Source organism: Perca fluviatilis, chromosome 18, assembly GCF_010015445.1.
Source record: "Perca fluviatilis chromosome 18, GENO_Pfluv_1.0, whole genome shotgun sequence".
Classification (NCBI taxonomy): Eukaryota; Metazoa; Chordata; class Actinopteri; order Perciformes; family Percidae; genus Perca; species Perca fluviatilis.
In genome coordinates, this window is record NC_053129.1 from 35,067,630 (window position 1) to 35,080,129 (window position 12,500).

General features: G+C 41.8%; 1 protein-coding gene across 1 annotated transcript; it reads right to left on the bottom strand.

Moving 5' to 3' along the window:
* Positions 1-2,225: 2,225 nt before the first annotated feature.
* LOC120546460 (transcription factor SOX-11-like) lies at positions 2,226-8,064 on the bottom strand. The gene is made up of 3 exons (XM_039781387.1): positions 7,226-8,064; positions 3,207-3,308; positions 2,226-2,459 (listed from the first exon to the last, which is right to left on the bottom strand). The coding sequence occupies exons 1-3, from the start codon at positions 7,871-7,873 to the stop codon at positions 2,226-2,228; spliced, it is 984 nt and encodes a 327-aa protein (XP_039637321.1). The 5' UTR covers positions 7,874-8,064.
* Between the last annotated feature and the right edge of the window lie 4,436 nt (positions 8,065-12,500).

Consider the following 12,500-nt stretch of genomic DNA (forward strand, 5'->3'; position numbering starts at 1 on the left):
GCTCTATACATGCTAAAAGTCCTGATTATTTACATGGAGTCTGGTGGAGATATGCTGACTCTATACACGCTAAAAGTCCTGATTATTTACATGGAGTCTGGTGGAGATATGCTGGCTCTATACATGCTAAAAGTCCTGATTATTTACATGGAGTCTGGTGGAGATATGCTGGCTCTATACACGCTAAAAGTCCTGATTATTTACATGGAGTCTGGTGGAGATATGCTGGCTCTATACACGCTAAAAGTCCTGATTATTTACATGGAGTCTGGTGGAAATACATAAACCTGCAGGGGGTTATGTGTGTGTGTGTGAACTCCATCTGATATGAAATAACCAGACAGATGTTGGTGACTCAGTTCCAGCTGATTTATTCAGTTGTCGACATACAGACTTCATCATGAAGGACAAGTTAACGTAGCTTCCCTTCTGCTACAAAAAACAAAAACTTGGGATGCTCCTATTACACTTCATTTTTTTTTTTTCCTCTTTTCTTTTATATTGCACAAAAATAATGAGCGAAAAAACACAAATATGTTCCATAAAACCATGTCCAGGTTCCATTTAAAGATATAAAAAAAAATACAAAAATAATAGGTAACAGAAAACCCAGTTTCTCTCCTGCTGACAAAAACAGGGACTCATTCACACACCAAATATAGCTACATAAACTCCTAAACTTTTAACTATTTTACACAACATATACAATCTGGATCTGGTACCGCATATCCCTTTCACAATAAAGGTCTTGACTTCCTGTCTGTACACACATTTAAAACAACAGCAAAGGCATTAAAGCAAGGCAGGCTGGCTGGCTGGGATTTGAACCCTCACATGCTCAGTTACAAATAATAATAATAATAATAATAATAATAATAATATCATTAGTCAGAATGAAAATTGGAAGAAGACAGATAGATATAGATAGAAAGAAGAAGAAGTGCCTGAAAAACCCTTTTGACTGTACAAAAATACGCCTGAAAATAGTTCTACTTCTTGATATTTCTCTAAAAAAACATGAGGTATGTTTGGTTATGTAAATATCAAAATATGTTTCCTGCAAGTTGGTCAGTTTGGGGGTTTTAAAATCAACATTTGAGCGGGAAAACCCAAAGATATCGAGGACAAATAACCGTGTGGCAAACTCAAAAAGTCACATAATTGAGTCTTGGTTTTGAGAGGGAAGGAAAGGAGTGTTTTTGCATCTTGATATTAGTTTTATTTAAAGATATTTAAAGAGTCCTTTTGGGTCCGGACGGGAATGCAATCAATAGTTCGGGTCCTTTTTATTCTCTGACCCGAGCAACAGAAAAACTAAATCCATAAAACCATGTCCAGGTGATTTCAGTTCATTCATTCATTCATTTTTCTCCCACAGTCTGAGTCTGGGCCAGGTGGGCTGTGGGAGGGTGGGTGGGGGTGTTGGGGGTGTGTGTCCCGGTCCCTGATTGGCTCTGGAGCGTCAGGACAAAGTGATCATCTGCCGCCAAAAACGTTTTTGCCATTCACGGTGGACAACTAATTACTTAGAAAACTTAGTGTTTTTCTGGATGTACTGGCCCTTTAAGAGAAAGGTATTTATTTATAAAGGTGGGGGGTATATTAAACTCACTAATGGAATCATTTAATAAAGTCATTTTGAGGCAGTCTGTGTGTGTGTGTCTGTGTGAGAGTGTGTGTGTGTGTGTGTGTGTGTGAGAAAGAGAGGCTGTGTGTGTTATGAAAGAGGAGTATGTATGATAGTGAGAGGCTTGTGTGTGTGTGTGTGTGTGTCTAGTGTAAAAGAGGATGTTATGTGTGTGTGAAAAGTGTGTGTGTGTGTGTGTGTGTAGAGAGGCTGTGTGGAAAGAGGGTGTGGTTGGTGTGTGTGTGAGAGAGGCTGTAATAGAAAGACTTGTGTGTGTGAGTGTGTGTGTGTGTGTGTGAGAGAAGAAGTGGGTGTGGTTGTGTGTTAGAGAGAGGCTTGTGTGTGTTTGTGTGAAAGAGAGGCTGTGTGTGTGTGTGTGTGTGTGAAGAAAGGAGGCTTTTTTTTGTGTGTGTGTGTAAGAGAGGCTGTGTGTGAAACTGTGTGTGTGTGAGAGAGGCTGTGTGTGTGTGTGTGTGTGTGAGAGAGGCTGTGTGTGTGTGTTGTGTGAAAGAGAGCTGTGTGTGTGTGTGTGTGTAGAGAGGCTGTGTGTGTGTGTGTGAGAGGTGACAGGCCAGTTGGGGCAGGGCCAGTACCCCAGTTACTGGCATTGAGCTGTCATGGACGCCAACCAGTTTCTCATGCACCCCGCCTTGGGCACGCCCCTTCCGCCCCCCCCGCCGTTGGTTTGGCTAACTAAAGGTGAACACCAGGTCGTGAAGTTGGCCCCAGCCAGTTCCGCCATCATGTCCGGTGCCATGTCCGCGGGGAAGCCGAAGGAACCGCCGTTCCGCCCGCTCAGCGTCGAGGTCAGGTCTTTGTCCACCCGACAAGGCTGAGGTTGGCGCAACGCGTTGGCGCCAGCCGGTGGCGGGCGTACGGGGACAAGGGCTCAGGGTGAAGCGCCCCCGGCCGATAGGTCAGGTCATCGCCGCAGCACCAACGACGAGAACGAAGAGAAACGGGGCGGGGGGGGCTGGCCCCAGACGGCTTAACCGGGGTTGCTTAAAAAAAAAAAAAAGAGAGAGAAAAAAAAACAGAGAGAGAGACAGAGACAGACAGAGAGAGACAGAAGAGAAGACAGGGGGGAAGAGAGAGAGAGAGAGACAGAGAGAGAGAGAGAGAGAGAGAGAGACAAGAGAGACAGAGAGAGAGGGGAGAGAGAGAGAGACAGAGAGGAGAGACAGAGACAGAGAGAGAGAGACAGAGAGGGGAAGGAGACAGACAAGACAGAGATGAGAGACAGACAGAGAGACAGAGACAGAGAGAAGAGACAAGACACAGAGAGAGAGAGATGAGAGAGAGACAGACAGAGAGAGAGACAGACACAGGCAGACAGAGGGACAGACAGAGAGAGAGACAGAAAGAGAGAGAGAGACAGGGAAAGCAGACAGACAGAGGTGCGGACAGACCAGGGAGACCAAGAGAGAGAGACAGACAGAGAGAGCGAGACAGAGAGAGACAGACAGACAGGGAGAAACAGACAGACAAGAAGACGCAGACAGGCAGACAGACACAGAGAGAGAGAGAGAGAGAGAGACAGACAGAGAGAGAGACAGACATTAACTGTTTGCTGTGTTACCTGCCGCGTGATGTTCTTGAAGCAAGGGCCGCAGACGCGACCGGGCGCCGGCCGTGAAAAGATCGTCGACCCGTCGGGTCCTTTACGCTCCTCCGAACTGGGCTGCAATCAGGGGAATCAGAATCAACACAAGGTCTATAAAAAAAAATTTTTGCATATAACCAGATGTTGTCAGTTGAATGTATTAAATAATTTATGTTTTTTTTTTTTTTGTCCTCAGAAAATGTGATTGTGCATTGCATAATTCAATGTATAAATCAACAAAGTAAATAAAAAAGCAAAGTTACAACCCCCTCTCTCAAAAAAAAAACACACCTTTCTCAACACTACATACAAGTCATTTTTTTTCTATTCACAGTGACTGGTGTGTAGATAGATAGGTCAACCGGACTAGGGTGAAGCGCTTGGCTCAGGGACACATTGGTAGATGTATCTCAGTGGGAATCGGACCAGGGTCTCCCCAACAAAAAAACGTTTTGCCCCCCTCCCAAAAAACAACTCCCAGATCAATTTTTACCAGTTTTGCAAGTTCCTGCAATTTCATCGCATAGAATTGAAAAGAAAAAGTGAGAAAAACGTTTAAAAAAAAAGCTTTAAGACCTAAAATAATTATTTTTATTTTTTATTTTTTTATTTTTATTTATTTATTTATTTTTAATTTTTTTAAAAGGTGACAAACAGGTGAAATTTCCCCCCCAAAAAACTTGAAAAATGCGCAAAAAACAAAAAGGCAACAAAAACATTTAAAAACTAAAAAAAAAAAAAAACTAGCAAAAACTTGAGAAAAACCCGAGATACACGTGAAAAAGCATCGTAAAACAAAGTAAGAATCGTTAAAATCGATCGCCGATTAAAAAAAGTCATAACTACTTTGGAGTCCTCATCATCAAATGTCCCAAAATTACTTTAAAAAGTAAGTAATATTTTCAAAATGCAGTTTTTGCAAGTTCCCGCAATTTCATCGCATAAAATATGATATACAGCATATTCCATCACATTGTTTAAAGAAAATAATCAAGGATTTCTGCCCGCAACAATCACAAAAAAACTCTGCATTTTTCTGGAAGAACTGTTATTTTCTTCTCTTATTCCACATACACATGTAAGATGTCCTTAAGTATCTACAAAGGTGTCTGCCAAATAAAATGTATTATTAACATTTGATCAGATAGTGGTTCCTCTGGGCCGATGCAGATAATTAGTAGTCAGAGTTTATTATAACATTAGAAGCTGTAGCTGCAGAATGAAATGAAACCAAAATACTTTCCTCAGATCTAATGACTTCTGTGACTTCTTTAGATTTAAGTTTTGTGTCAGTTATTTATTGTCTGCTCTACACAGATATATGGCGATAATAACGGACCAAAAGGATGTGAAAAAGAGACTACCACAAAGACACAACATGCAGCGTTTCCTCTGGCGTTGTGGAGGATTACGGTGCGTGTATTCGGCGTCCTCCCTCACAAAAATGTGACGTTTTTCCACTTTTAAAAGAAGCAATAGTCCCCCGTACGTATTGCGTCTCTTTGGGGTTGTTTTGGATCTCCTTTTCACATCTTTTTGGACCGTTATTCTCTCCATATCTGTGTCTGAAACGTCAGAAAGTTTAAAAGACAAAACTTGTCTGACTACAACCAGTAGATCTGAGAAAAAGTATTTTAGTTTCATTCATTCATTCATTCATTCATTCATTCCCTGAATCCCTAACTTCCCATTCAACTAACTTCCCATTCTTGTTATACACTGGTTGTAATGGCACCAATATATTTTTTGGGGGGGCGTGATGGGCCACGCCCACTTTCACATATCAATACACCACTGTAGGCGTGGCCTCAGGAGTGGCCCTAGATGGCACCCTTCAAATGTTGTAAAAATCGGATTAGGTATTAATGAACTTTTTCGTACTTGTAGCGCCCCCTATTGGCAAATCTTCACCAAATTTGTTGGCGAGCCTTAGAGGGTCTTCCCAAACAAGTTTCTAAAGTTTCGCGTTGATAGCATGTAATTTGACCGCGATATGCAAAAGTTTGTGTTTTCGTAGCTAGCTACACAAATTTGTTCGTACGTATTTTGCGCATTTTTGTACCGATACAAATGACTTTGTAAATTTTGTGTCGGGTTGGTCTGGAGATGCTATGTGCCAAGTTTGGTGCAGATCGGACGCATGGCCTAGGAGGAGTTCGTAAACGAGGGCGTAACTTTGGGTTCAACATTTGGGGAGGTTTGAGATCTCGAACGACAAAAAAAAATACACAAAAAAGGCAACTTAACGTGAAAAAAGTTAAAAAATAATAATAAGTGACAAAACAGGTGACATTTTCCCGCCAAAAAAAAAAAATAAAATCCGGGGGAAATAAGTAGCAAATTGGTTAAAAAGCCCAGTTTAAATCATTGGTTATTAAACCTAAAAAAGTGTCAAAAACATCAAAGTGAGCAACAAGAGTCAAAAACATTAAACCTTGAGTCGTCTTCCCATAGACCATGAAATTTAGTTTTCTTCTGGGTCAAAAATGTGAAATTAAAACTATTTTGTTTTAACTACTTCTCCCTATTTTTTTTGTCACTTAATTTCCGATGTTTTTGCCGATTTTTCTGCACTTTTTGACGTTTTGTGTAGTTTTTTTTCCAACATTTTTTGTGACTTTTTTCAAATATTTTTTGATTTAAATTTTTTTTCAAATGCTACAAAGTTAAATAAAAAAAACGCTCAAATTCAATCTAAGTAGCTAACTGATCATTTATTTTACTTGTGAAGAGTAACTGTAGTAGGGAACCATCCACGTTATGTTTTTTAGGACAATTTGGTTGAAAGAAAACCCAAATTTCTTCAGCAAGGTCTTTAGTTAAATCCTTAACTTCCCATTTACATTCATGTTATACACAGACGTTGTAATGGATCCAATGTATTTTTTGGGGGGCGTGATAGGCCACGCCCACTTTGACATATCACTACACCACTGTAGACGTGGCCTCAGCAGTGGCCCTAGATAGGACCCTCCAAATTTCGTAAAAAAAAAAAATTGGATTAGGTATTAATTAACTCTTTCGTACTTTTTGAAAATGGGTCAAATTTGACACGAGAACAACAGGAGGTCAACATAAACAACAACATAAACACTGAACAAAGTTCTTTTTTTTTTTTGTAAGAGGCAACAAACAGGCAACATTTTCCCCCCAAAAAAACATTGAAAAATCTGCAGAAACGCAACAAAAACATTTAAAACAAAAAAAGTAGCAAAAACTTTGGGAAAAAAGCCCAAAATGTGAAAAAGCGTCGTAAAAAACACGTAAGAATCGTAAAATCGATCGCCGATTAAAAAGTCCTAATTACCTTGGAGTCTTAATCATCAAATGTCCAAAAATTACTTTAAAAAAAAAAAAAGGTGACGAACAGGTGAAATTTTCACCCAAAAAACTTGAAAAAAAATCTGCAAAAACACAATTTTTTTTTCAAAAAATAGCAAAAACTTGGGGGGGAAAAAAGACCAAACTGAGAAAAACGTGAAAAATCGTCTAAAGTGTAAAAAAAAAAAAAAAACACGTAAGAATCGGAAAATCGATCGCCGATTAAAATGTCAATTAAAAAGCCCTAATTACCTTGGAGTCTTCATAATCAAATGTCCAAAAATACACTTTAAAAAAAAGGTGATAAACAGGCAAAAATTTTCCCCCCAAAAAACTTGAAAAATCCAGAAAAAACAACAATAACAACAACAACAACATTTTTAAAAAGTAGCTAAAACTTGGGAATTATTGGGCATTACATCTAGATGCTGAGATGAAAACGTCAGAAAACATCAAAAAACGCCAAAATAAATAAATAAATAAATAAATAAAAGTAAGGAGAGAGTCAAGAGTCAAAAACATTAAGAGAGCCACAAAAACGTGAACACCGGTCAAAGGCGTCAATAATAATAACAAACACACTGAGAAAAAAAAAACGCGAGATAAACGTCAAAAAACCGTAAGAATCGGAAAATCGATCGGCAATTAAAATGTCGATTAAAAGCCCTAATTACCTCGGAATCTTCATCATCGTCGTCATCATCGTCTTCCTCGTCGTCGGTAAACTCCAGTTTAACGGGCTTGCTGGGTTTGAAGCTGCTGGTCAACACGTAGCGGTACCGGGGGTCCGCGTGCTGCTGCTGCTGGACCGGAACCGGGACCACCACTGGCTTTAACGGCTTTAACTTGGAGAATCTCTTCTTTGCGTTTTGGGTTTTATTAACCGGTCTCACGGCGGGTTTCTCCGGCGTCTTCCCTCCCGGAGGAAACGCACATCCCTCCGTCTTGGGCTTCTTCTTGGGCCGGTACTTGTAGTCCGGGTAGTCGGCCATGTGCTTCAACCGGAGCCGCTCCGCCTCCCGGATGAACGGGATCTTTTCCGTGTCCTTTAACATTTTCCAGCGCTTCCCGAGCCGTTTGGAGATCTCCGCGTTGTGCATGTCCGGCGACTGCTCCATGATCTTTCTCCTCTCCACTTTGGACCACACCATGAACGCGTTCATGGGTCTTTTAATGTGACCCGAAGCGGTTTTGCACCAGTCCGGTTTCAGCGGGACGAGGCTGCGCGTCGAGGCCGCCTGCAGGTCGCTGTCCGCCGGCTTGGCTGCCTCGCGTGTCCCGCTGATATTCCCCGGTCCGCCATGTTCCGTCTGCTGAACCATAGTCCAGTTTAAATGTCTCAAACTGACCGCTGGACTCCCAATAACAACCCTAACCACTTTCTTTACTAATACTACTGATTTATTAAATGGTTTTATCGCGTTTTCCAGCTTGATTTCCCTTCTTCACACCGACAGCATCTCTCTCTCACTGTTCAAACTTCCAAACCGGCGTCTTATTAACGCTGCTGACCGTGCGCGAGACGTTACCGCCCTTCCACCAATCACCGCTCTTCTTCTCCAGAACCTTCCCGCCTCCGCGGCGCTCTCAGCCAATCACAGCTCTGCTACTCTCCCTTGTGTGCCCGCCCACAGGCGTCCGGCCGTTAACTTCAATTCAATTACAATAGATAAATCATTACAGTGAAAGTAATCGATATTTAACAGGGTTTTATTGGTGTTTAGTGGCGTTAAATCACAGCACCGAGCCTCTAGATCAAAGCAAACACGTTTAAGGTCGAAGTTTCTCACTTTCCTCCATGTTTTTTTTTTTCAGTCTGTGTGTGTCCGACAGTTTTTATGCAAATTAAAAGATTAGATGGAAAGGTTGTTAGTTTAATCAGTTTTCATGTTGAGCAGCCTACAGACACAGTGTATGTCTTAGAGTGAATAGTAGGCAGTATAGGTAAGTCCAGAAATAAATGAATGAAATAAATAACCAAAAACTTGGAAAAAGGACAAATATGTAAAAACAACAACAACTGAACTCTTTTCTCTGATTGGAGGAATTCTCAAGGATTTCCAAGTGTCTCTCTGTGTTTTTAAGTCTTTTAAGGATCATTGAGTTCTGTGTGTGTGTGTGTGTGTATGTGTGTGTTTGTGCATGTGTGCACATGTGTGTGTCTGTGTGTGTGCATGTGTGTGTGTGTGTCTGTGTGCGCATGTGTGTGCGTGCGTGTGTGTGTGTACGTGTGTTTGTGCATGTGTGCACATGTGTGTGTCTGTGTGTGTGTGTGTGTGTGTGTCGGTTTTGCATTCACACTGGCCAAGTGGCACATGTGTGTGTCTGTGTGTATTTGTGCATGTGTGCACATGTGTGTGTCTGTGTGCATGTGTGTGTGTGTATGCGTGTGTGTTTGTGCATGTGTGCACATGTGTGTGTCTGTGTGTATTTGTGCATGTGTGCACATGTGTGTTCGTGTGCATGTGTGTGTGTATCGTTTGTGTTTGTGCATGTGTGCAAATATGTGTGTCTTGTGTGTGTGTGTGTGTGTGTGTGTTAGTGTGTGTGTCTGTGCGTTGTGTGTGTGTGTTGTGTGTGTGTGTCTGTGTGTGTCTGTCTGTGTGTGTCTGTTGTGTGTGTGTCTTGTGTGTGTGTGTGTGCAACGTTGTGTGTCTGTGTGCATGTGTGTGTGTGTGTACGTGTGTGTTTGTGCATGTGTGCACATGTGTGTGTCTGTGTGTGTCTGTGTGTGTGTGTGTGTGTGTCTGTGTGTGTCTGTGTGTGTCTGTGTGTGTGTGTGTGTGTGCTTGCAGGTCCTTCAGGACTTTCCAGGAATCCTTGAACAGTTTCCAAGTGTTCTTTTTCCTCGGAGAACACTTGAGCATGTTCCACATTTTTCTGACATTTTTTTTTTTTTTTTACATAAGATCCTTTTAGTTTAACATGAAACAGCCCATTACCAAAATCCACCAGACTCTTAGCGTGTATAGAGTCAGCATATCTCCACCAGACTCCATGTAAATAATCAGGACTTTTAGCTTGTATAAAGCCAGCATATCTCCACCAGACTCCATGTAAATAATCAGGACTTTTAGCGTGTATAGAGCCAGCATATCTCCACCAGACTCCATGTAAATAATCAGGACTTTTAGCGTGTATAGAGCCAGCATATCTCCACCAGACTCCATGTAAATAATCAGGACTTTTAGCGTGTATAGAGCCAGCATATCTCCACCAGACTCCATGTAAATAATCAGGACTTTTAGTGTGTATAGAGCCAGCATATCTCCACCAGACTCCATGTAAATAATCAGGACTTTTAGTGTGTATAGAGCCAGCATATCTCCACATGTAAATGGGTGAATTAAGGGTTTATTTCAACCAAACCAGAGTGGTGATTGTTGGAACAGTGGAAAGATGAACCAAGATGGCTTTTGGTAGTTTTATTTAGTTTCTGTCCACTTTGAATGAAGTGTGTTTTACACTGATAAAAGTCCTAATTATTTACATGGAGTCTGGTGGAGATTGGCTTTTTGGTCACATTTCACAGCTTTCTGACGTTACAGACAGAGATATGGAGATAAGATTAGATTTGTTAGTTCCCAACGCTTTCAAACACCAAATCCACACGATGACACAAAGTAAAACTAAGCGATGGAGGCAGCGGTAGAGCAGCAACTCTCCGTGTCATGCAATGTTAAATCACTGTTTTTGTGAAAGGAGTCTGGTGGCGCTGAAGAGAGCAGTGCCGAACACAGTAGTCATTAGTTTGTGTTATAATGTGACTTTGGTGTTTTTACAGGATGAGTTCAGATTCACCTCCATGAGATTGATATTAAAGGTCCACTGTGGAGGAATTTACAAATGCATGTTGCAGCTACGGTAGCCCTTATGTACCAAGAAGCTGTGCAAAATACAGATGAGAAATTCTTCTCTTACGAGAATGAGTCAGATCAATGGCAGAGGTCATTTTACATTAATAAGGACATATTTATGAATGAAGACATTGATTTTAGCTAATAAAATACTTACTACACACTGTACCTTTAAATAATATCCATGTGGGCAGCTTTGTTATGTGTGTGTGTGTGTGTGTGTGTGTGTGTGTGTGTGTGTGTGTGTGTGTGTGTGTGTGTGTGTGTGTAACCTGAGAGAGAGAGAAAGTTAATTTGTAACTTCTATGGCAGTAAATTTTACATCTGAAAACAAACTGCAGATGCTGTTAATGATGTACCCATTGATCAGACTGTGTGTGTTTGTGTGTGTGTGTTTGTGTGTGTCTGTGTGTGTGTGTGTGTTTGTGTGTGTCTCTGTGTGTGTGTTTGTGTGTGTGTGTGTGTGTGTCTCTGTGTGTGTGTGTGTGTTTGTGTGTGTGTGTTTTCTGTGTGTGTGTGTCTGTCCCTGTATGTGTATGTGCATGTGTGTGTGTGCGTGCGTGTGTGTGTGTGTGTCTGTGTGCTGTGTGTGTGTGTTCGTGAGCATTGTGTGTGTGTGTGTGTGTGTATGTTTGTGTAGGTGTGTGTGTCTGTGTGTGTGTTTGTGTGTGGTGTGTGTGTGCTTGTGTGGTGCGGTGTGTGTGTCTGTGTGTGTGTGTCTCTGTGTGTGTGTGTCTGTCCCTGTATTGTGTGTGTGTCTGTGTTGTGTCTCTGTGTGTGTGTGTGTGTGTTTCTCTGTGTGTGTGTGTCTGTGGTCTGTGTGTCTCTGTGTGTGTCTGTGTGTGTGTCTGTGTGTGTGTCTGTGTGTCTGTGTGTGTGTGTGTGTGTTTCTCTCTTGTGTGTGTGTGTCTGTGTGTGTGTTTCTCTGTGTGTGTGTTTGTGTCTCTGTGTTGTGTGTGTGTGTGTGTGTGTGTGTTTCTCTCTGTGTGTGTGTGTGTGTGTCTGTGTTGTGTGTGTGTGTTTCTGTGTGTGTGTGTCTGTGTGTCTGTGTGTCTCTGTGTGTGTGTGTGTGTGTGTGTGTGTGTGTGCCGTGTCTGTGTGTGTGTGTGTGTTTCTCTGTGTGTGTGTGTGTCTGTGTGTGTGTCTCTGTGTGTGTGTGTGTGTGTGTGTGTTTCTCTCTGTGTGTGTGTCTGTGTGTGTGTGTGTGTGTGTGTGTGTGTGTTACCATCCATTCACATAGATGAGCTGAGCCGTTACTCAGGAATGTGGCTGTTGTTCTGAGAGCTGTCAGGGGTCAGAGGTCAAGCTGCTGCTGCAGAGGTGAAGCATTATATTATATCGGTCTACATTCACACCATGAAAACACAGAGTCCTGCATCCTGATTGGCTGCAGGATGCTCAAAGATCTCCTGGTTGGAGGAGGAAAGTCTTTTGTTTTCTCCTAAACTTCTCTTCAGGACATGAACACCTGTTTCCTGGGTCAAAGTCTTGTGTTTTCTCCTTAACTTCTTCCCATTTCCTGGGTGAAAGTCTTGCATTTTCTCCTAAACTTCTTCCCATTTCCTGCTGGGTGAAAGTCTTGTGTTTTCTCCTAAACTTCTTCCCATTTCCTGCTGGGTGAAAGTCTTGTGTTTTCTCCTAAACTTCTTCCCATTTCCTGCTGGGTGAAAGTCTTGTGTTTTCTCCTAAACTTCTTCCCATTTCCTGCTGGGTGAAAGTCTTGTGTTTTCTCCTTAACTTCTTCCAGGACATGAACACCTGTTTCCTGGCTGAAAGTCTTGTGTTTTCTCCTTAACTTCTTCAGGACATGAACACCTGTTTCCTGGGTGAAAGTCTTGTGTTTTCTCCTTAACTTCTTCAGGACATGAACACCTGTTTCCTGGGTGAAAGTCTTGTGTTTTCTCCTAAACTTCTTCCTGTTTCCTGGGTGAAAGTCTTGTGTTTTCTCCTAAACTTCTTCCTGTTTCCTGGGTGAAAGTCTTGTGTTTTCTCCTAAACTTCTTCCTGTTTCCTGGGTGAAAGTCTTGTGTTTTCTCCTTAACTTCTTCCTGTTTCCTGGGTGAAAGTCTTGTGTTTTCTCCTAAACTTCTTC